The sequence below is a fragment of the Rhinolophus sinicus genome, linkage group LG10 (genome assembly GCF_036562045.2).
Source record: "Rhinolophus sinicus isolate RSC01 linkage group LG10, ASM3656204v1, whole genome shotgun sequence".
Lineage (NCBI taxonomy): Eukaryota > Metazoa > Chordata > Mammalia > Chiroptera > Rhinolophidae > Rhinolophus > Rhinolophus sinicus.
Genome location: NC_133759.1, coordinates 30,524,050 through 30,549,571, shown reverse-complemented (window position 1 = coordinate 30,549,571; position 25,522 = coordinate 30,524,050). Strand labels below are relative to the sequence as shown.

Sequence of the window (25,522 nt, the reverse complement as noted above, 5' to 3'; positions counted from 1 at the left end):
AGTCCAAAATCTACAGGGTGGGTCAGCAGGCTGGAGAACTAGAGAAGAGCCAACACTGAAGTTCAAGTCCAAGGCTGTCTGCTGCACAGTTCCCTCTCGCTCAGGGGGAAGTCAGTCTTTTGTTCTATTCAGGCCTTCAACTGACTGGACGAGGCCCACCCACACTATGGAGGGCAATCTGCTTTACTAGCATCCACCAATTTAAATGTGAATCTCATCCAATAAACATCCTCACAGAAACATTCAAAATAATGTTTGCCCACATACCTGGGCACTGTGGCCCAGCCAAGTTGACCTATAAAATGAACCATTGTATGCACTCAAGTTTTTGAGCAAAACAATCAGTAAAACTGACTTTGACAGATTCTGTTGGGAGGCAGAGGGGAGAGGTGGGGAGGGGGCACTAGAAGGCAGGAATACCAATGGAAAGACTATTCCAATAGTCCAGGAAACATAGGAGGGCTTGCACCAAAGATGTGGCAATGGTAAATGAGTCATTTAATTAACATGCGTTAAAAGAAAGTGGGAATAGATTCTGTGACAAAACATGTACACACTTAACACCTTATGGGAAGCTAGCATTTCCTCACAGTTCTCCAATACAATACAAGGAAAAGGAAGTTTTCCGCACCCCATAAAGGGAGGGACAAAATGTAGCCGAGACATGGGGTTGACTGTGTTTCTCTACTCCAAGAAGTCCTACGCCTGCTCTGTGGGGCACATATGTCCACCTCTAGCTCTTTTCAACCCAGAGCCTTTCTAGAAGACAAACCACAGTACAGACATGGGAAAGTTGTTTAGCTGCCTCCCAATATCCATTCTTCCCTTCATCCTTAGAACAATCCTGATAATTAAAAACCCCAAGCCAAGCCTCCCTTGCAGCTACCCAGGACTATATGGGTAGGTCTGGCAATGAAACAGAGCAGTGTGTTGTCTCAGATTTCCAAGTAGACTCTTTAAAATAGAAGGGGCATATGTCCCTTCCCTTCCCTCTTTTCCTGACATACAGATGTGATGGCTGGAGCTCCTGGAGCGATCTTGGGCCATGTGGTGACTCTGAGGATGCAATTCAAATACTAGGATGGAGCAGTAATAGGACACTGGTTCTCAGATGACCATGGAGTCACAGTACCAACCGAGACTGCCCAATTCAGGTCTTCTTTTAGGTGAAGGAAGGTATCCTTGCCTGTTTAGACCACTGTTTTTGAGTCCTCTGTTACTTATAACTAAATGCAATTCCTAGTTGATACAAGACGAGGCCATTATTTTGTGCATAGGCAATGTAAATTTCATAATTTCAGGCTGTAAAGTTTAATTTGTATATTTTCTTATGGCCTTGGGTGTTGGGATGGGGCCAGACAGAAGAGGAACATACATAAACTAGTACGGTGCCTTACATCCCAGGATTTCCTTCCAACAACTGCTCCCAGAAGAGCCCACTACAGATGGCTTCAACCATCTTGGTGGAGCACCCAGGTCAGTGCAAAAACAGACCTCCCAGTCTTCCCTGTATAAAGAAAACCTTCACTCAGTTGGCCTGAGCCTGAGACCAAAAGAACGAGAGAATCTTAGATTTCAATACTCCACGACTTTAAGAAATAAAAAAGGTACAGCACTTTCTCTCCAGTACGGTGCTTTGCCAAAAGGCTGGGGGATACACTTGAGGCTGGTTGCAAATTGATGAACAAATGGTACCTTTTTCTTACTTCCATTTAAACGATTTCTTCAAAGTGAAACAGATGAGTGAGGCTTCCTAAACAAAGCTGATCATTGCCTACCCTGAAGCAAAGAGCCACTCTTTCCAATAAGAGACTGTAAGCTCTCTCATGCCTAAGAAAGTTTTAAATGGAAAAAAATGAATAAACAAACACACAAATGATCACCCTAGGAAAGGCACTCAGGAACGGGGAAGAGGGGCAAGTTGGAAGGAGGGAGGTGCCAGGCAGTTTCTGGAGAAGTCAGTGGAAAAAAACAGCTGAGGAACCCACATTCTGGAAGATTCTGCAGAAGAGGCCCAGTTGATGTAGCCTCCCATGGAACCCTCTAGAGTTCTGTCTGGAGCCAACCAGTTCTCAGCAATCAAAGCTGGTGAGGGTTATGGGTTATGGGGCCAGAGGGAGGCGGGCAGCAGAAAAAAATACTTAGACTCACCCACTTATATTAGAAACCCCATTTCTTCCTAGAAAAGCCAGACCCAGGAGTACCTAGAACAGTAAGTAGTCTGGGCCTACTGATACTTTGCATTGTACTGCACACTCCCCCACACACATTTGTACCTGCCCAAGGCTACCGCGAAGGAATGGCAAAGCGGGGTCCAGAATCCTCCACAGCACCACGTGCTATGAACTCAGGAACCCCATGAAGGGGCCGCTGGCTCTGAAACTACTTTCTCCATCTGGCTGATGACTCAACGCCATAACTTCCCTCCTTTGTAGGGCTACCAGATTTAGCAGATAAAAATATAGGACTCCCAGTTAAATCTGAATTTCAGGTAAACAACAAATTATTTTTAGTTAAGTATGTCCCAAATATTGCATGGGACAGAGTTATGCTTAAAAAAAAAAAGAAAAAAAGATCTGAAATGCAAATTTAATAAAGTGGCCTAAACTCTGACTGCCAACCCCACCTTTGACTTAAATTCCACAAGGACATTCTACCACACAGAAATGAAAACTGTCTATGGCCTGGACTTCTAGGTAGTTCCCTCTTGGTATGATGGTGTGGTTCCCATCACACACATCGGGAAGCTGTGATAAACCCCGAGCTGGGACTCAGCAGTCCCACCAGGCTGGGGGCACTGTACCCCAAGCTGTGGGCATGTTTTTAAAGCAAAACTACTTGAATATTCAGAGCGACTGTAAATCTCTGAGTCCTAAGGGTCATCTACTTCTCAGTGTAAATAAGTCCATCAGTTTCTCAAGGGTAGATGTTCATCGATGTGGAGAGAATATTATGTCACGCTGGGAGGGCTGTGGAAGGAGGAGTGGTAGGAAAAAAAAGGAAAGCAGGGTGGGCAGAGGGGATCCCCAAAATGAAGAAAGGGAACAGAAAGGTAAGCCAAAAGCTCAAGAGAAACACCACCATTTGGCCGGGGACCAAGTCTTGTTGCCTGGCAACACAAAAAGGCCTACCCATGTTGACAAAACTGGTAGCAAACACACATCCTCTACTCTGATTTTCTTCAGCTGAGAAACCAGTCACCTTGCCACTCCTTTCCAGGGGAGGCTGGTGGTATTCAGAGAGGGAAGGAAGGAAGCAATCCACGTCAACACAATAGTTTTATTGAAGATAGATGGGAGGGAGGGAGGGAGACAGAGAGGGCAAAAAGAAACAATCAAGGAACCTCATGGCTGCAGATACAGTACAGTGCTCCCCATCCAGCTCCCCCTCTAACCGCTAAACCGTGGTGACAAACCACATCTTCAAGCAGCATGTCATCTACCAAGCAGCACTTACCGGGAACCAGCCATGCCTTGGAAAAAAGCAAAGGGGACAGGGAAAAGGGAACTGTGCCGACATAGTTCCCAATTGACAAGATAATGGTGGGTAGCGCCTCCAGCTTAATACTGCCTGGCTGAGACCCTGCTTGCAACTAGTCCTCCATTCCTGCCACCTGCCAGGCAGGTAAGGGTCAAATGCAAGAGGCCCACGGCACCACCAGGAGAGAAAAACCTCAAGACTCAAAATCAGCAAGACTCCCTGCTCCAGCCTCAGCAGAGGACTGGGAGGCCGAGCCAGCCAAGCAGGAGATGCAGAGACCCCAAAAGGTGGGAGTGTGGAGGACTTCAGATTCAAGCCTCAAGACCTACGCTACATCAGGAGCCTTCGACCTGGGTCAGACCCTTCGATCTGCCACTCTCAACATTGACCTCAACTTGATTCAAGATTCTAAGCTTCCAAAATGCAGCTGGTTTTTCCCCAGAATCACCTATCAAGACTGCAAGGCAGGACGTGGTCTTGCAGGCAAGGGAGAGCGAACAGTCCTTTCTCCCTTCTTGCTGTAGATCACCAGGAATGCCACTTTGTGACAGGGACCTCAGCACTCAGCTGGGCAGCTGGGATGACGCAGTTCCCAGGAACTGGCCTGTGACCACCCAGTGGGAACACAGTCAGCGCCACCAGGATGGATGTCACTGACCCGACTTCCTGACCCGAGTCCCACACTGACAGCTGCCACCCAGGCAGGAAAGTGGCTCAGCAGAAACGGAAGTGACCGGGAAGAAGGGAAGTATGACGAAGTTGCACTGAAGTCCCAGGAGAACTAGGACAGAGTGCCACGAGGGGAAGAAGTTTCAAGGGGCCCCAAATGACTTGAAACAAGAGCCTCCCAGTTACCCCAGAGCAGAAAACGCAGGGAACAACCTGCACAGACGAGCTCAAAATCTTCCTTTAGCCCAACAAGTCAATGATGTCTCTGACTTGGTCCCCTACGATGTGTCAGTGTGCAGTTCAGACTTTCCAACAGTCACTAAACGCCTCCTAAGAGCCGAGCACCAGGCAGCAGCCTGAACCAGCGAGACGCAGGTTCAAACCCAGCTCCTCTCCTCACGAGGGCTGTGACGCAGGCACGTTCACGTTACCTCCCTGAGCCTCAGGGATCACCCCTCCGTATGATGCTGGCCATACCAACTTGCCCCCTGCTGCGAGGTCTAGGTCACATACATGAGGGAACCACTACTACAGATCCTCAATAAATGAGGATGTGGGGAGCCCCCTGAACAACTAACTTCTCTAAACCTCAATTTCCTCTTCTGCAAAAAAGTGCCTCCCTCATGTATGTAGAGCACGTAGAAAGTGCCTGGTTACAAAGTGTATTCAAGTTGCTTTCCTCTTCTTCTTCTTCTTCCCTGCCATCCTTCACCTCTGACCCAGTTTTCTCCACGTACAAGCTCATCTCCATCTCACTGACTCCCAACTCCTCACCTCCCACTTGCCCGCAGTCTCGCTGATGAGATTCCCACTGAGGCAGCCAGTCACTAATTTAACATTCAGGAAAATAAACTCACCACCCTCTCCCAAAGCTAGATCCCCACTCTCTTTCAGCTTTCTACTGGTTATTCAGGCTCTTCAGGTCAAAACCTTGGAGTTCCCTATGACTTATTCTTGGCAGCTGGCTAACCACTAAGTCTGCTAACGTGTCCCCTTCATAGTCTCTCAAGTTAGGCCACAACACCAGGAAGGTTTGTGTAAAGGCCCAAGTAACGGTCTCTGGGCTCCCACACTAGTTTCCTCATCTGTCATGTGGGAACAAGAGAGGAAGATAAATGAATCCCCTACACTGAACAGCACACAGGGTGCCTAACACATGGTTAGATCTCAAAAGATGGTGCTGCTATTAATGACACTGGTCATCAGTGCCTGATCAACTTCTCAAACACATGCAAGAGCCCATGGCTGTTTTGCAGCTTCTCAACCCAGTCTGGAAGCCAGGTGGAGACTGTCGGGCGCTCCCTCATCTGGCCACACCATTCCTTCCCTATCTGGTCCCTCTAAGGCTCTTTCCACCACCCTGGAGATGACGCACTTACCCCGGGTGATGTCCATGCTGACTTCTTCCTCTGCTCTCAGCTGTTCTGTCCTTTCCACCTAGACTCTCTCCTGTACTGTGGGGATCCAGTGTGCCTTCTTCCCCAGGCTTTACACAACACGTACACACACACAAACACACACACACACGTGACCTCACTTTATTGGCTTCTTCCACATGCCGTCCACACCTGTGCCATGTGGCTCAGTTTCCTAACAAATGAGCTTTCCCTTCGGGCTCTTATTTGGTGAGTACAGTCTATCCTCATTACACACGGATTCTGTATTTGCAAATTTGCCTGCTTGGTAAAATTTATTTATAACCCCAAACCAATCAATATTTATGTTGCTTTCAGGGTCATTCCTGGACCCACACAGAGTAGCAAAATCCTTGAGTTTCTCAGTGTGCCCATTCCCAGTTGAGGTCTAACAAGGCGACACGCTGCCGTCTTTCAGTCTCACACTGTACCCAACGGTCCATCTCACAGTCTATTGAGGGCCACGTTTTTCACAGTTGTTTTGTTGGTGATGCAGATGTTGAAAGTGGCCCCCAAGCGTAGTGCTGAAGTGCTGTCTAGTGTTCCTAAGCCTAGAAGACTATGGTGTGCCTGACAGAGAAAATACGTGTGTTAGATCAGCTTCATTCTGGCATGAGTCATATAGGGCTGTTGGCCATGAGTTCAACGTTAATGAATCACCAAGATGGTACATCCAGAAAAAGGAAGAGGAAATTTGCAGATCTGTACTAGAGGCCACTCCAATAAGTGCTAAAATAAAGTCTACAGTGCATGACAGAACTATGGGAACGTAGCTAAATTTGTGGACTCCATTTGGTATAAACGTGTGAGAGGTCACAACCAATTAAAAAAGTGTAGTGGGCAACATCGGGTGAGGTTGAAAGCCAAAGAAATTTGCGGTCACGTCACCTAGGGTCAGGAAAATGTTCAACCCTTCTTGGCTGGTGTTTTATTATAAAGAAATACTGTATATGATGAATTAGTTGTAAGAAATGAATATTAAATAAGGTGTCTTCAGAGAGTACCATACATGAGACGAGGTTATGTATGGATAGGTTGATAGAAATAAGACCAGAGGCTCTCGGGAACCTGACCCTCTATTCAGACTAGAAGCAATGCCTCAGTAGGATGCCTCGCTAATTCAGTGGTGGCAGTGACTTCAGAGAACAAAGCTAGCATGAATAATGACAATGGACTGTAATTACCTAGGCCTTAAAACCACCTTGCTTATATATGTAGATGGCACTCCTGGAGGATACACACCACATTTTATGCTCCACAATGGCCAGCGGACACGAAGGAGAAATGCTCAGGAAATACGATGAGAGACACTTTGATTTGCCAATCCACTAGCCCACTGCAACCCTCCCATAGTCTCACTCCCTTTCTCAAATGGAGGAGGGAGAAAAACCCATCCTTTAATCCAGATCAGTAACAAAGATTCTCCTTTTGCCCAAAACACCCCACCCACACACTTTTACTAATACTGCTCAGCTCCATAGAGTCAGGGTCTATGCTCTGTTCTTGACAAGCGGCTAAAACAGTGTCTGACAATTAGTCGGAACCCAATAAATATTTGTTGAATGAAAGAAAATAATAAGTTAGAAGGAAAAACATCCATAGACAAGTGAAGAGAGTAATAACTCACACTGGACATAACCTTGAGTGTAGGTCCTGGGCTTCTCATTCTCCACAGACAGAGGGTCTTCTGCTCACAAAATCAATGTCTAGAATTGCCCAACAAAGAAAGACTATAACACTCTGTTCCTCTATGATTAACATAAGAATTCAGGGGGTTATCTGATGCACTTGACCTGTTTCATTTCAGGGGAAATATGACTCCCCATCCTTTCGAGGCCCTCACGTTATCTGTTTGGACTCAGAGTGCTTCTGAGCAGTCAATACGTAAGTCAGCTACTCCCTCTTCATTTTTTGATCCTCTGGCACATTTTTATCCTCAACAAGCAACTCAGTATGTACTCAACCTGCCTGGGGTCACCCTGCTGTCCTCACAGTCTCTACACCTTCCATATCCCCTCCCAGCCAGCAGACATCTGTTTCTTCGACCCACAGGTTTTTGTTGTGGTGGTGGATTTGAGTATTTGTTTAAATGTTTATAGTTACAAGAAGCGGAGTACAGCATTAGGAATAGAGACAGTGGAAATGTAATGGCTGTATGTGATGTCAGAGGGGTAGTGGATGGGGGGAGGGAGGCTGACACAGTGTGAGGGATATAAATGATAAATGTCTAACTATTACTTAGTTTTGTGCACTGGAAACTAATAAAAATAATAAATAAACAAATAAATAAATAAATGTATTGGGGAATATTGGGGAACAGTGTGTTTCTCCAGCTCCAGGTCATTGTCCTTCCATCTAGTCGTGGAGGGTGCAGCTCAGCTCCAAGTCCAGTCACCGTTTTCAATCTTAGTTGCAGGGGGCACAGCCCACCATCCCATGCGCGAATTGAACCCACAACCTTGTTGTTAAGGGCTCCCGCTCTAACCAACTGAGCCATCCGGCCGCCCACTTTGTTTCTTTTTTAAAGATAGCAGATTCACCATAGACACACAACATTGGACAGAGAATATATCTGGAATAATAAAAACATATTCTTTTTCTTTGATCCAAATGCTTTGCATGTACTAATACTATGGGAAGGTGAAAAACAGTTATAATACTTTGCAGGTAGAGGTTTTTTTCCCACCTCTTGAATGTGGACTGGCTGTGTGACTTACCTACCTAATAGGACAAATGTGATGCATGCAGAGGCTTGAAAAGCGCTTGCCCTTTTGTTCCTAGAATCCCAACACCATGTGAAGGAACCCACGTGACCTGTTGATGAGACACATGTGACCCAGTGACCCCTGATGCCTAAATAAGTGCTTTAAGCCACTAAGTTTGGAGTGGTTTGTTTCACAGCAAAAGCTAAGTGATACCCAACTCCATTTTACAGATGAAGAAACTGAGGCACAGAGATTAGTAACCTGCTGAGGTCCCACAGCTATTCAATGGTGAATTGGAATTAAAAGACAGGCAGTCTGGCGCCAGAGGCTAAACTTTAAAGGTTGTCCCACAGCTAAGTATTTCTACAAGTTTCAAATGTTTCCCCACTCACCTACTTCCCTAAATGAGTTTAAATACAGAATATGAACTTACATGGCCCCATCAACACAGAACACGCAACTTCCGGTACTGAATAATTCTCATTATTTTGCATTTATGCTCCCCTTCAGGTTTGCAAAGAACTCTGCTCTCTTCTGACATGTTCCAAGCATTTAAAAATAACAAGAGTTGCCCGAATGTCCCTTTACAGATGAATGAATAAACAAAATATGGTCTATACATACAGTGGAATATCATTCAGCCTTAAAAAGAAATGAAATTCCAACACATGCTACCACACAAATAAACCTTGAAGACATGACGCTAAGTGAAATAAGCCAGTCACCAAAAAAAATAAATAAATACTGCACAATTCCACTTATATGAGGTACACAGAGTAGCCAAATTCAGAGACGGAAAGTAGAATAGTGGTTGCCAAGGGCTGAGAAAAGGAGAAATGCGGAATTATTTAATGAGTACAGAGTTTTGGTTTGGGAAAATGAAAAAGTTCTGGAGATGGTTGGTGGTGACGATTGTACAACAATGTGAATGTACTTAATGCTACTGAATTATACACTTTAAAATGGTAAATCTTACCTACAGCTTACAATTTAAAAAAAGAAAACAATTACAAGGGTTGGCACTGGCGGTGATAAAATGACAGGCCCAGGGCCAGTGTTAGACCACTTAGAACCCAGGGAGCAAAGTAAGCAAGAAACACTCTGCCATTCAGGTTTTCTGAGTCACACCAGCTCCAGCCCTTCATCAGAATGTCCCTGCCACACACTGAAAGTCAGACGGGCTGGCAGATATGTCAAAGCGACCTTAAAAATAAGCTCTCACTCAAGGACAAAAAAAAAACCCTCAAATAAATCAAAGCCAGTTCCCTGCCCCCACCTCAGCCCAGGGGGGGGGGGAAGAAAAAAAGCCTTCTTCTACCTCCTCTGGGCAGAATTTAGACTGGATTTTCAAAATCACAAGATAGGATCTGACTCATCAGTAGAAAAGTAAGTTAACATCAAGAACCATAGTTCCATGAAAATTTTTGATGGGCAGGTAGAATTTCTACTGGCTTGACAATTACAAATGTTTGTAAACGCTATAGAAAAACCAAGCTATAGGCAAAGTCTTTCCCTTGTAAGTCTCCACTACTCCATGGATGGACATGGGCATTCCTGACATGTTATAAAACTACCACTACAGTATGATCTATTTTAAAAAAAAGAAGACGCTAAACATCAAATATGAACAGAAGGTAGGGGGATTCATTTTCTTCTTTTTGCCTATTTTTAAAATTTTTCTGTAACAAAAAGTTTTTATAATAATGAGCTGAAACCTAAGCTCACGCAGGGAATCCATTGTCAAACGCCTTGTCTCATGTAAGTCCTGAGGACGACCTCCTGAGAGCGCCAAGGCCGATCCCATGACCATCAGTTTCACAGACGAGGATGATGACGCTCTGGGAACATAGTGCCTCATGATACACACTTGAAGGAGATGCTTTGAAGGTATCTCTCACAGACCATCCCTGCTCTATACAGTGTGGGTTTATAAATATAGAAAGGAAGGGGGTGGAGTAAGACCAGAGGAAGAAAACAGGAAGCCCCATTTGGCAGCAGCTAGAGGTGGGGCCTACCCCTCACCATCAGGAAGGTCAGAGGACGCTGGTGCAGACAGACTCAGCCACCTGGCCCAAGCCCAGATGGCCCCCATCCACGGAGACGAAATGTGACATCCGTGCCCAGCCTTTGAGTATCCTTCCAGTTCCTCAGCTACAGATCAACAAGGTCCCTTGGGGTTGAGGGGTAGGGGTCCCTCTGAGCCTTCTCTGCCTTTCTTCTCCCTGCTCCACCTGCAAAAATGCAGGAGTTTAAGGGGAGGGTTTGCAGCCACAAAGCTGGGCAGGATTCCCTCAACATGCATCTTGGGCTCTGCTGGTTGACAGTAAGTCAGTCACCGGTCTCCTGGGTCTGGATATTATCTGATTAGACCTGATGACTCAGTGGCTTGTCCACGAGACTCAGTAATTGTCATGATCATTCTGCTCACTGGCCAAGAGAAGGGATGATTCACTGCTGCCCCGCAGTGGGACCCTCCCAACCCAGCTTTCTCCTACCTCTGTTCTCATCAAAGAGGACTGAGGTATGGAAAAGAAAGGAGTGATGTGAAATCCACTCTGGATGTGTCACAGCCAAGTGGGGACCCACCCACCAAATTAGATTTGTGTGAACCCAACCCAGACAACGTTGGATTTGCCAGTCCTGTTCCTATCCTCTGCTTACCTAGCTGGCAGTGATAACATCATAGGCCCAGGGCCACTGTTAGACCAGTGCGGGCAGGAAAGAAGTTGTAAGTAAAGGGGCAATGGATAGAAAAAGCTCGAAATGCCAAGGGAGAGCCAGGAGGAACAGCTGGTCTGCGGGTGGTATGCCAACCACATCATTCACTCATTGGTTCCTTTGTTTACTCAGTGTTTGAACACCTTCTGTATGTAGGCATTGCAGACATGCCAATGAACCACAGACCAAATTCCCTGTCTCTGTGGAGCTTCATTACTGTAAACAAACGAATGATACCAAGTCAGATGGTGAGGAGTGCTATGGAGAAAAAGCCAATCACGGAACGAGGGCTGGGGGTGTTGGAGATGGCGGACTAAGAGTTATCATTTAAATGGTAGCCCAGGAAGCCCTCACTGATAAAGTGACACGTGAGCAGAAACCTGAAGGAGATGAGGAAGGAGACCGTGCAATTTCTGGGGTAAAGACAACAACAAACAGAGAGAACAGCAGGTTCAAAGACTCAGAGGTGGGAGCACGTCTGACATCGGCACAGCCAAAGGGGGATATCCCCCACCAGCTGGGGCTGGCACCCTGATGGACCAACCTCCAGATGCCCCTGACCACACAAGTCTATTACCCAGCCCTGCCCAAAAGCCCAAGCTCAGGGCACCAGGTGGGGAAGCCTGGGTAGGGAAGCCACTGCCAAAACTCCGAGGGGCTGCTTTAACAGACCTCTCTTAAACCATCCCAAGGTGCGAGCCACACGGATGTTTTTAACAGATGTTTGTGGCCTCAAAAGAATCAGAGGACAATAAATTCAAGTGGTGAAGACTTTTAAAAATGGGGGTTTCATGACCTCCTAGGTATTAATCCAATATTTAGATTATCAGAAATCTCTCCTCAAACCTAACCTGAACCCTTCATACTCCAATTTTAGGTCAAGAACACTACTGCCCTGGGTGACAGTGCGGGGGACACCTCCCAACTTGGAGAGCACCTTAAAGACTAATGGGACACGGGCACTTTGGAGGGAGGATGCCCAGGGTTCTGGGGCTTGTGGGGACTGGTGAGCACCTTTTGGAGTAGGGTTCTTCTCCCTGGAAAGCTAGAGGCCGGGGGGTGGAGGGAGGGCAGAGGGAGGTGGAGAGGGGTGGAGGCTGCCCAGGGCTTGCTACAAGACCCATGAGTCACTGCACTCGGATACTGTACAGCCCAGGTCCCCAGGCCAGGGAAGGAGGAAGGGTTTAAGGCAGCCATTCTGTCCAGAATAAAGGCAACGTATCTGGCAGGTTCCAACCAGAAAGCTCGCTCAGGATTCAGAGTACAAAACCCAAATACATAGCTCGGATGTTAGCAGAACAACCACAGGCTCAAGGGGACCCCGAAGATAAAACATTGAGAGGTGCAGGGGGCAGGGCAAAGACGAGGAATGCTCAAGTCCTGGCCCCTTATGCTAGATGGGTCTGATCTTAACGTGTTCCTTCCTATATTCCTGGGGCTTAGTTTCCCTAAGGTTTACAACCCCTCCCATTATCTCCCCTACAGGGCACACACAGTAGGTGCTCAAATACCCATTGCTCACTAAACATTTCCTTACAAGTGGAGACTTTCAGAGGCAGCATTTTCCATCACATAAACACACAATGGACAGAAACTACAATCTAGACCAACTACTTAGGCCTGCTTCCGATGGCAGAAAGCCCAAGTGGCTGAGATGTGTGAACGCCCCCAGGCCTGGCACGCAGCAGACACCGACTGGTAAGTATCGGGGCTCTTTTCCTTCCCCGTTCACAGGGCCTGGCCCACAGAGCCTGAGAGGTGACCCAAGCACACAATGCATTACAGTGGTAGCCATCCAAGGAAGACACACTCTGAAACTAGAACCAACTTCCACGCAGCCCAGCAATCGCCTGACCGCAGCTCCCTTCTGCCGCCCCTGTGCTGGCTTTGGGTCCTTAGCTGCCTATTTGGGCTCTCAGGACAAAGAACCAATGTTTCAAGAGAAGCAAATAGCCCGTTACTCCCAAGCCAGGGAGGAGCAAGCGAGGGAGGGCGTATTCCCCCTGCTGCCTGACAGACAATCATTAGGAGAAGGCAGAGCAATGCGTTTGGTGTTCTGGACACATCCTCTCACCCACATGAGCCGGCCCGGCTGCCTGGGAAGCGGACCTGGGCACCAGCTCTGACAGCAAAGCGGCGCCCACTCACCGGCCCAGCCAAATGCCAGCACCCACACTCTATTAATAGCATCAAGAGCTGGAATGAAGGCAGACTGTGGGGCAGCAAGGGGGTGGGCATAAAAGGCTGACTTCAAATACAGCTGTTTAGAAAGTCATGGCCGTTCCCCATCACACAGGACTCGCGTTTCTACCCTTCAGGGGGTGATACAGAAGTGAGAAGGCGCATCTAAGCACACTGGGGTGGTGGGCAGAGGCACGGCAGAAGGTCTGCAGGGCTCTCTTACCTGCCTCGCCACCCTCCGCGCCTCCCAGTAGGGCTTTGAGTCTTCCACGGCTTTGCCAATTTTCTTCACCAGTTCGTCCAGTTTCACCGTTGCTTCAACCAGAACAGAGCGGAACTTCTGACGAGCATCCTGCAACCAGAAATAGCAAGGGACAGTTCAGGCTTAAGAAGGAATCTGCGAAAATCTGCCCGACCTAACTAAAACACCAAGAACGGACTCCCCACAACCTCCAGTCTCTTAAATTAATGACAGCTTCACAAGACAGTGTCTACGGCAGCACCGTCCAAAGAACGATGATGCGGGAAGTGTTCAATTATCTGCACTGTCTGGAACAGCAGCCACTAGCTGATTGCCTAGTGAGACTGAGGAAATGAGTTTTAGTTCATTTTAATTAAATATATTTCAATTTTTTAAAAAACATGTGGCTAGTGACTACTATATTGGACAGTGCAGGTTTGGTGAAAAACCTCTGTCCAGATCCTCAAGAGAAGACAGCCAGTTGGGCTGCCCCAGCAGCTTCAGTCCATAATGATGGCACCGTTTCCTACACTCCCATGAACTCCTCAACCATATGACATGGTCACCATTAAACCCTGAGTGCAAATTTCCTACACGCCAGACCCTGTGCTGGGCCTTGGGTTTGCTCCCTGCCTTCACAGCACTTGCAGTCTGGTGGGTAAGTCAGGCATTTACAGCCCATTGCAGAAAAGTCTGTGTCAGGATGGTAATGGTTCAGGTGCCACGGAACCCAGCAGTGGAGAACCCAGCACTAGGCCAGATAAGACAGGGTTTTTTGGGGGAGACTCATGGAAAACTTTCCGGAAGGGGAATATCTACACAGAAGCCTACTGGCACTTGGAAGAGGGAGAGGAAATACTGAGTCCCAAGCCAGCAGGAGAGCCATCAGCCAGAGGGGAGAGGGAGTGGTGGCATGGTGTTTTTCAAGAAAGGGAAGGAAGCTGAAAGTCTGGAATGTGGAAAATGGCAAGAGATAAGGGTGGCCACCCATCCTGGAGACAGCCGCTATCAGCTTGGGCCTCAGTAAGGGAAGAGCAGGCAGGTGGAGGATGCCAGGCTTAACCACATTGTGAAAGTCAAGAAACCAGACCCACGGACATCACAAGGAGGAAAAAAATTAAAAAGAAATTTAGTCCTATGTCTAGGAAGCATCGGAGGTTCAAGTCAGTACCTCACAGACCCCACGTTCGCTCTACTCCTTTTCCCTTTGGTGGTTGCCTGACACAGCCACACCTTGGGTGGGTGAGTAGGTGGGTGGGTGGGTGGGTGGGTGTGCTCATGTGCACGTATTTAAGAAAGGGGAAGTGGATCCTCAGAGAAGAAGGAACAGCACATGATCACCAACCATGGAGCTGTCCCGAGACCAAACAGCCACCCTACTGGTGAAACATGTGGTTCCACTGGCTGCAAAGCAACTATCTGAAAACTCTTTCTAAACATCAAATTATAGGAGCCTCTTGGGCCAATGGGATGTCTCATGGAGGTGCAGGAGGCTCTGATCACTTCTAATCTCCTTCCCCTCTGTCATGTTGTGCCAGACACTTCTGACACAGGCCTTGGTCCCTTCCCCTAGTCCTGTATCATCATCATCATTTTCTCTGCCTTCTCTCCTATCTGGCTAGGCCTGCAGTCACCTGCTCTACCTTCTGAAGACAGGGAACAAGACTAGCCTTATCTGACAGAGGAAGTGAGCTTCTGTTGGGCTTGATATCCAGTATGTGGGATGTAGCTAGTGTCTAAAGCCTGGGCTTTTTATCAGAGACAGATCCAATCCTGGCTAAATCTCTTTCTGTGAGGCCCTGATCAGGTAACCTCTTTACGAATCACTTTTATTACCTATAAAATAGTTACTTTTTATAGGCTGCTAGAAGGAATAAAGGAGAATGCAAATGTAAAACACCTAACAGTTCTTGGGCACCAGTAGCTGCTCCATAAATGTACACAATTTCTCCCCTGGCAGGAAAAGAGACCCATGATCATATTAAAAACCACCAAGGGGCATCTCTCTGGGGACAGGGCGCTGACATGAAAACAGAATAACCTGTTACACCGTATAGGCAGCTGCTTTGCAAATACGTTCATGCACTTGTGACTAAACTTTGCAGTCACTACCCTCGTGGGAAGCAGCGCCGGTGCTATCCACATCCAGACAAATGAGAAGACTGAAGGCCACTCAGTCAGTGTGTGTTCCAGGGCAGGTCCCATCATCACTCTGAGCCTACTCCATACATGAGAATTAGGCCCCAAACCAGTACCCTATGGACCAATAGGCTCAGCGCCTTTGGCCTATATGCTGGGAACCAAATGTCAAGAAAAAGACTTTTTTTTTTTTTTATATGAATTCTCAAATTTCTCATTAAAAAAACAAACAAACAAACAAAAAACAAATCAGATGATCGGGCAACACTGGGTCCCCATTCCTACCTGGCAACCACTGGCTAGAAGTGGAGTAGAAGATGCCGCCTTAGATAGAAACTGCCCTTTCCAGTTGCCACAGTCCTGTGCCTGGATCACACCTGCCTGCTTCGCTCAGTTAGGTTCCCTGCCAGCCCCTAGACACTTCTGATTTGCCAAGAGCTATTCTGGGCAGTAATGAACCCACCAACTCTGCCTTGGAGAGACAGAGGGATGCAGAGCGCAGACGGACAATTCACTGTTATAAATGCTTAATCCCATCCATTTGTGCAATCCCTAACAACCTTATCAGGTAGGTGGTGTTGTCCTTCACATTTTACAAAGAGGGAAACTGAGGCACATAGAGACTACGGAACTTGCCCAAAGTCACAGAGCTGGGGAATGGCAGAGCCAAGATTTAAACTCAAGCAGTAAATAAATAAGTACAATGTAGTGTAAGTACTGAGACCTCAGTATACACACTGTGCGACAGACACACAACTGGGAAGGCCACCCAAAGAAAGTGCCATCTAAGTTAGGCCTTAAAAAGGGGGGGATTTCACCAGATAGAGAAGGAAGAGCCTGAGAGACTGAGGAACTAACATGGGCAAAGAGTGGCAGGTGGTAGGGTTGGTGAGGGTTGGAGCAAGGAAGGGCATGTGTGCCGTATTAAGGCACTGGAACTTTATTCCATGCACAGTGGGAGGGCATAGCAGATTTTTAAAATCAAGTCTCAATTTACTTTCTAGGCACCCTTTGTCAGAAACAACTGAAGAATGCATTCCACCACAAAAAGTAAACGTAATCACAGCTTACTAGATGGCTCCACTATCAACAGCACTTCCCATCTCTGCAACCATGTCAACGCTGAACACCGACTACAATAAAATTCTGTTGGGAGAAAAGAGTATGGGAAAAGTGGGTGTGTGGTGGGAGGAAAGGAACTGAAATCTCATCTTCCATAGTGGAACGTCAGCAGATAAGTAAAACTGAAAAATCAACAAGTAACCACATAAAGCCTGCTACTTAGAGTCATAGAAGTAAATACCTAAATAATCAGCTAAAATATGTTAAACTCATCTATTAAACTGCCTCTAAGGGAGGAAAACGGGGGTGGAGTAAAAGGATGGAATAGTAGTGGGGGTTTTTGTATGTTTACCTTTTTTTGTTTTTTTAATTGTGGCAAAATACCACAGTGGATTTTTAAGCAGAGGCATGACCTGATCAGATGTGGGTTTTACCAAAGAGTGAACTGGGCTCCTCAGGTGATTCTGGAGGGCAGATTCAGGGACTGCCAGCCTGGCTAAGTGCGTTACCATCAAAGAGTACTGAACCCAAGAGACTTGATTGGAGATTAGCATTTCCCCCTGTAAATGAGGCTGTATTGCCAGGGATGATGCACCCATGACTCACTGACATCCAGCGACCAACAAGTCTATTCATCTAAGACACGTCAAAAGCTAAACACAAAGCCAGCCTTCTCCCTGATAAGATTATGCAGATCCAGTTCTTCTACCATTCCAGTGGATCATAGCTATTATACTTGAGTAACCATTCTCCACAAATATTGGGGTGTGGGAGCCCACGAACTAAAATCTTTCCTGCCTGTCCAACATTAACAGCCCTGATTTTCTTAGGCCCCACCCTGGTCCCAGAAGTGGTCATGTGACCCAGGCCTGGCCAGTCAGATGTGGATACTCCTAGCATTGGTGATTGTTGAGGAAGTACATCAGAACCAATGACCCATCAGTACCAATGAGACTGCATTCTGGGACTTTTCCAAACCTGTTAGAAAGGAGAACTTTTTTCCACTGAGATGGCTGAGTAGATGCAATGAAAGTCTGGGGCAAATGGCAGCCATCTTGGCACCTTGAGGGAAGAGCCTGACAAAGGAAGGGAGGAAGGGAGAGAGGAAGTCTCAATGACAGTTTGAGCTTCTGGACCTAACAATGCTTTATAGTCTAACCCTGTACTCCACCTTCCCCATAGCCAAACTAGCACACACACTCCCAACTGTCACCATTGCTTTATGTTAACGTTTAAGCTAGTTGGGATTGGATTTCTGTCACTTGCAATCAAATTAAGTCTTAAAAAAAAAAAAAGATTGAAAAAGATGCCTTAGGGTAGTCATATTAATATAGACAGGAAGAGGTGGGTTAATCTACAGGCCATGCCATGGCAAAGCACTGCAATTAAAAATGGTCAGCTGCTACAGGGCACTGTCCCAGGCAATAAAACCATGTTTATAAGGAGCAGAGCCTAGGGAACTTAATTCAACCTAACCTATATAAAGCTTTTTCTTCAATCCATCTTAATGCCAGCTAGCCTGTTGAACTTGTGCTTTTTGCCTATTTCCTACTTTAAGGAAAGACTCCACCGTCTCCTACAATTACAGGCAAATGTGTCTCTCAAGGTCAGGGTGGGAGTTGCTTCCAGGAATGTCCAGGGAGGAGAGAAAGCTTACTATTTTCTCTATGGTAAATGATCCATGGAGGGAAGCAGTCAGAAGTATAAACTCAGCTCGGGGAGAAACAAGCAGACCTTTTACCGGTCAAGAAAAACAAGCCAAATACCCTCCAGGGCTGTTTACCAGGTGATTTTTTAGATCAGCACTTGAAGGAGTTCTAAAAGGGTTCCCTCTTCTCGGATGAGGCCTTAGATCTTCAAATCTGAGAACTATGTCATATCCATTAGGTGATTCAGACTGAGGGCAATTTATTCCAGCAAAGAACTGCTGAAAGTAGCACAGTCTCCTTGTCTGAATGTGTCAGTGTGTCAAAAATACAGCCCTGTATCAGATAAGAACTCCAGCTAAACCAAACCGGCCAGCACCAGTGTGCCTTGGATGTGGTGCCAGGTGTCCCCACACTGGGGACTGAGTTCCTGTTTTCTGGCCAATCACTTACCGAAGCCTCAATTATCTCACCTGTAAGCTAAGAATGACAGCCTTTCCCCTTCACAAAGGTGGCCCCAGAACGAAGTAAGATTCAGACGGGATATCAGTTTTTAAAAATACCTGTCCTACAAATTAAAGATGACATCATACTTCCAAAGATCCTTTAACGCCATCTATAAACACAGTGCTTTCAGTTTGTAGAGAGAGATTTACAGGCCTTATCTGTGCCTCCCCATAACCTGTAAGTCAGGCTCAGCAAAAAACGACCCCCACCCCCAACCCCCCAGTCTACAGATAAGAGAACTGGAGCCCTGGGGGTGACGTGCTGCTTGGCCTGAAGTCACATGCAAGTGTCAGACTTCAGACAAAAGCACAGACCTTTAGTCTTTTTGTCCAATGTGCCTTTCATTTCACTAATGGTTCTCAAAGTGTGGGCTGGGGGGCCATGGGTAGGGGGTAAGGGGAGGTCCCTGAGACCTTTTCCAGGACTCTGCAAGGTCAAAGCCATTTTCATAATCAAGTTAGACTTATTTGCCTTTTTCACCGTCATTCTCTCACGAGTGTTCAATGGAGTTTTCCAGAGACTACTTGACAGGGGACATTGCAAGAGACGGAACACCGAAGCAGATATCAGAATCCAGCTCTTCCACTAAGCCAGACATGAAAGAGACTTGCAAAAAAACATAAAACAATTACTTTCTTGTCATGAATGTTTTTGTTTGAGAAAATAATTATTTTTGATAAAATATATTTATGTTGACAGGTAATACATTTATTATTTTTAATGAATTAATACAAGTTTTTAAAACTTAATTTCTAACATGGCAAATGTTGTAGGTATTACCCACATGAAAAAAAGCAAAAGCTCTCTGAGGGACTCAATGATTATAAGAGTGTCAATGGGACCTGAGGCCAAAAAGCATCAGGTCTGCTGTGTGGCACCAAGCCGAACCCTGCCCCTTGGGCCTGTCCTACAAGACCCTTCTCATTCGAGTAACACCCGTGTATTTTCAGTAACAGTGAAACAGTTATTCGTTCTCAGTCCTTTCTTTAATCCTTCTGATTCTGTCAAGGAGAAAGCCCCCATTAGGTGCTAACTTGTCTTCGCATTTGCTTCGCTAATCTCATTTTTAAGAAGGGATTGGGCTAATCCAGGCTCAGAGCCTTCCACAGAGAAGGGAAGCTACTACAATTTGATAAGCAAAATAATAAATCTACTAGAAACAAATAGCATTGCTTTGAAAGTCACCAAGCTGTGCCCTTAAGAGTTGGCTACTTTCATTTATTTATACACACACACACACACACGCACACACACACATATTTCTTCAATAAAACTTTTGCTTTAAAAAAATGCATTTCCCTTTAATGGTTTTCCACTTACAGTTATGAATCTTCCTTTCCAAACTGAAGTAAAAATGGGAGTCAATTTAAAGGAAAATATGGAATAAATCATATATACAGAAAACTAGGATAAGGCAAAAATTACAACAGCGGCAGAATAACTAGAGTTGGAATTGTCAAGTCTGTTAGCAGAACATTCTAGAATTACATGCTAAAAGACACCACTGGAAACCTGCTGACTTGCCGAACGGTTATGAAATACCTGAAATGTTCTTAAGTTTACTACAAATCATGTTTTCTTTTCACCCATCCAATCTATTCTTTAAGAGCACTTGTGGCAGCTACTAAAACACACAAAGAAACCACTTGAAATAGTGCTAGGATGAAAAGGGAGTAAGTGCTCTCCACTGTTACCTGATTGAACTTTCTGCAATAATGGAAATGTTCTCTACCTGTGTTGTCCAACACACAGGCCATGAGCCAATGTGGCTGTGTGAAAACTTGAGATGTGGCTAGTGCATTTTTTATTCAATTGTAATTTTTTCCTTATAATTTCAATAGCCACATGTGGCTAGCGGTTGCCACCCTGGACAGCACAGGTCTAGCTCCTAGACCCTGGATTTCACTTTGCTCCTCCACTTTAAGGTCATACAATGCTCCTCGGGCCCTCCAGCTGCCTTCTCTCCATGCTTCTGTCCCGTTTTTCCTCCCTCAGCCTCAGTTCCCACAGAAAGTGGTTTTCCTAGGCCTGTGAGAAGGGGAGCCAGGACAATCTGATTTCACCTTTCAGGAATTTTGCAGCAGAGGCAGAATCAGAAAGAATGTACCAGGGCAGAGCCAGGGCCCAGGGAGCCAAATCAGAAAGGTACAGAGCCGGGAGGACTCAGAGGAGAAGGGGTGAGGACAGAAGACCACCAGGGAGCTGGAACCAGCCGCACCAAGGGCGGCCACACTACTGATCACTGTGCAGACCCAACTGCACATCAGTGATTTTCATCCAACCAAAGACACTGGTTAAAACAGCTCCACATGGTTGGAAACATTCATAGAAAAGAACAAAAGAGGAAAGAAAATACCAAGGCCTTCAAGTTAGGAGAAATCAGAGTCACTGCTGGAGACCAGGTGTCTAAGTCCCCTCCCTCTGACTCCTTTTCTTCTCTACCTCGAGCTCTGACTTCAGTAGCAGAGGACTCTGCGTGTCCACCAAGCCCACCACTACCTTCTGGGGACCGTCCCCCAACACATCAGGAAGAATCTTGCCATCATGTTTCTGATACAAGACCCTCTCTCGGGAACAGAACTAAGGAAGCCAGAAGAGGGAGAGACAGACATGACCCAGAGAAGAAAGCAGAAGAGAGAACACCAGGAGACAGCAGTGGAGGGGTGGTGGGAGATTATCTGGTTTCCTGACTCTAATCTTGCAATTACATGGCCGTATAATTTATCAGTCAAACCAAGGTACTTTCAAGAGTGAGGAAGGGCATTATTAATCATTATGCTGGGACAACAGGCTTAAACCAAAACAGTCGGGGCAAACTGGGATGTGTGGTCTCCCCAGGCTGAAGGCCCAGTGATGCTTTCCTTCCTTCCTTGGATTCTATAAAAGACTCTTAACCTTTCAGAAAATTCTCTCTTTTATTTAAACTGTTTGAGTAGTTGGGGGACAGAGTGTCTAATCCCAGCTTAGGCACTGCCCAGCTACAGACCCAGGAGCAGGACCTATGCAGCTAGACAGCCTTGGTGACAAGGCCAGATCCTGTTTTCTCTTTCTATAGCATCACACTGTCTGTCCTGGTTCTGACACACCAAGGGGTTCTTTCCACCAAAAGGGAAAAAAGGAAAGTAAGACAAGATGGTGGTCAGCAGTGTTTCCTGCTGTTAAGTTTCCCTCTTCTGAATTTAACAAAGGTCTTGAAGCTTTATTTTAAGCCTAAGTGGAACTGAGTTCCTCCTAGGTAGAAGAGCTCTAGGTGAGAACTCTGAATGGACTATAGAATATTTCCAAACAAGCAGGTGGGCACCCAGCCCCATCTCCCAGAACATTGCAGCCTACCACAGCTGTCCCACCCGACTGGACCACACAGCTTCCTTTGAAGCAATGGCCAATGTCAAGATTCTACAGCCAAAGGGAAGCACTGCCATTTGGAGGCTAGTTGGCAGGCCTGGAAAAAGGGGAAAGACTTTTTCAATTTTTTAAATTTAAAATCATTTCAGATTTGGAAAAAATGAGGGTAAGATGCAGACATAACGCCCTGAAATAACTTCAGTGCATATTTCCTAAAAGTGAGGACATACTCTTTTATTCCCAGAGTACAAGAATGAAAACCAGAAAGTGAACATTGATACAAGACAAGACTATTAATCTGGTCTATGACTTTATTCAAATTGCATCAACTCTCCCACTAATGTGTTTTATAATAAAGGGAAAAAATTTTTTTTCTAGTCCAAAATCCAACCCAAGATTCACACCTTGCATTTAGTTGTCATTTCTCTCTAGTCTCCTGTAATCTGGAATAGTTTCTTCAGTCTTTGTCTTCCATGGCCTTGATATTTTTAAATAATATGAACCAGTTATTTTGTAGAATGTCAATTTGGAAAAGACTCATTTTCAATTCATCTTTTTTGTGGATGTTACATAAGAAAGAGCCACTAGACTGGAATTTAACCAATTACAGATATATATATAATATATATATACATATATATATATACATATATATATATATAATATACACACACATATATATATATATATATATATATATATTTTTTTTTTTATTTTTTTTTTAATAGACAAAGGTCCAAAGTACCACAAACGAAAAAACTCATCAGCCCTTTAAACCTCCGGGCGCAAGGACAAGGGTCAGTCCTAAGAGGCCCTGGAGGAGGGACTGAAGTTACAAAACCCTAAACACACACACACACACACACACAGCTAGAAAAACTGAGGGGACCCAGTGCTTTATCATTCATTGCCAAAAGTTTTTAAACCCACAGGATTCTTTGTGTAAGAGGAGGCAGAATTGCTGAAACCAGAGCTTTTTACTGCGTTTGACTACAAATGAACTATTTCAATGTTTACACCAAGGAGCATATTTCCTCAACTTCAAGAACCACTTTTTCCCAAAAATTCTTAAACGTTAGATTTTAGATGAATCATACAAATGATATGCACATTTATCAGCAGTAGAGTTTCAATCACCACTCAAGCTGTTATGCAATACAAGGTCCATTTTATAATTAATGAGTTTTAGATTCCAGACAATATGGTGAGTTTGTGGCCTCGCCCTAGAACACACTAGAGATCCTTTAGTGCAGCCTCTGTTGGAAGCACGCACCCACTCACCACAGCATTCTAGGCAAGCTGGCTGCCTGGCTTCTGCTGGGTTTTGGAGAACTTCCTCCTGACTGCAGCTAATCAGAATGGAAAGAAAGGAGGGCACAAGATACAAAAGAACCAAGTCGAAATCCTTTGCTATAACTTTAGAGACATGAAAAAAACAATCAGAAGAAACAGCTAAAAATATTCAAAGTGGTTGCTTCCAGGAGTTGAACTGGGGGTGAGAAAGAATGAGGCAGAGGACTTTCATTTTTCATTAAAACTTCTGCAGGGTTCTTAAAAAAAAAAAAAAAAAAAATCCACCATGTACAAGTATTGCTTCACTAAAAAAAAAAAAATTTTAAGTAACTGCGGCATAGGTTAACCAAAGAGCTTTCATATTTCCCTTATCGTCAAGACGGAGGGTGATTCCTAATTCATTCAGCATGTGGCTAGATGAAAATCAAAATCTCAGTCATACCATATCAGAGCTGCAAGAGACTTTGCCCTCGCTTAGCTCAGATGTTCCCATTTCACAGAGGAGGGAACTGAAGCCTCAGGAGGTAAAGGTCCTCTCCCAAGGATGTAAAACGCCAGAACAAAGATGGAAAACCTGGCCCCCTAAGTCCTAGACTAGCGTTCTTTCATCTCACCAGCCTCAGGAAGGACCTCAGAATGTGCATCTTCTACACCCACAAACACCTATCTCTAAGCTACCTAAGGGCATGGGCTCATCCTCAGACTCCTGGATTCAAATCTTGGCACCCCACCCATTGGCCATGTGACCTTGAAGAACTGACTGAATCTTTCAGTGCCTCATTTTTCATCAATGTCCTCTAGTCCTAGTGTGTGAACAGGATAAAATATACAAAGCACTTAGCACAATGCTTAGCATATAATAAGTTTTTGATAAATAGTGATTTTTAAGTAGGTATCATTATTCAATAAATGGCAAAGGGGAGAAAGAAAAAAACCCAAACTTGTTGAACGTTATATGCCAAGTAACATGCCAGGCATTTTGCAAACATCACCTTATTTAATCCTATACAGCCTTGAAAGATAGGTATTGCCCTCCGCATTTTAGAGAGAAAGAAATTAAAACCCAGAAAACTAAACTAAAAACCCAAACTAGAGCTTATTAAGAGGCAGGGGGAGAATTCAAATCCAGCTCTCCTGTACTCCAAATCCCATGTTTTCCACCATCACAGGCTCCGTAGTTTAAGCCTCAATCAGCTCCAAAACAAAGTCTTCCTACGTTTTTTTGATCCCACATTTCATATCATGAAAGTGTAGTTTGCTTCAGCAAGTTCCAACTTGGGAAGCAGATCCAATTCCTAGCAAATGCATGCAATACCAAGATACTATGTCCCCAGTGGAGATGCTAACAAAACCAGTGGCAGGGAGAGAAAGCAGCATGTCAAGAGCTGCCCAAAGAGCGTTAGAACCTTCTCCCTGAATTTATAAAGTGTCTGCTTACTACCGTACTTTTGGTTCGAGGCCCTACTAATTTTTTCTAATAGGCATTGAAGCCATGGCCTCATTTTCTCACAGACAATTTTTAAGAAGTGGGTAGAGAGGCAAAGAATTGCCTATAACAAGAACCACAGCTCTGCGGAAAAACAGCTCCCTCTTGCTTTTATTGTTGCTGGCTTGTTTAAGGGTCACTGGGAGTCCTAACCAAAGTCCTTGCTTTGCTGGCTGGTTAACCATTAAAAGCAACTTGAGAAGACACTGTGAAATGTGGTTGTTTATGAAGCGAATGAAAATGGATGTCCTGCAGGACTCAGAACAAGTCACTGTCTCTACATCACCACCCTGAGTGTGGCAGTTTTCAAATGTGGCTCAAAAGTCTTTGGCACTGCTCCCATCAAGATATGGAGTCTATGGCCCCTCCTCTTGAATTTGAGTGGGCTCAGGACGCTGGGACCAATAGAACATGACCAAAGTGCAACTATGGGATTTCCAAGTGCAACTAAGATGCTTCCATCTCGGGATACTCACAGTGGGGGACGCCAGACACCGTAAGGAGGTCAGAGTGCCTAAGACAGCCAGCTGGAAAGTTCAGATGTAAGCTCTCTGGTTAACAAACCCAGCTGAGCTCCCAGCCATAAACCACTGTCCACTGCCAGACACAGGAGTGGGCCTCCTTGGACGTCCAGT

General features: G+C 45.5%; 1 protein-coding gene across 1 annotated transcript in view; it reads right to left on the bottom strand.

The window, feature by feature from the left end:
• SH3BP5 (SH3 domain binding protein 5) overlaps nucleotides 1–25,522 on the bottom strand; it is a 63,821-nt gene that overhangs the window by 25,750 nt on the left and 12,549 nt on the right. Inside the window, exon 3 of the mRNA XM_019725974.2 lies at nucleotides 13,392–13,520. Within this exon, the coding sequence (XP_019581533.2) occupies nucleotides 13,392–13,520 (129 nt within the window). The remainder of the gene's footprint in view (nucleotides 1–13,391; nucleotides 13,521–25,522) is intronic.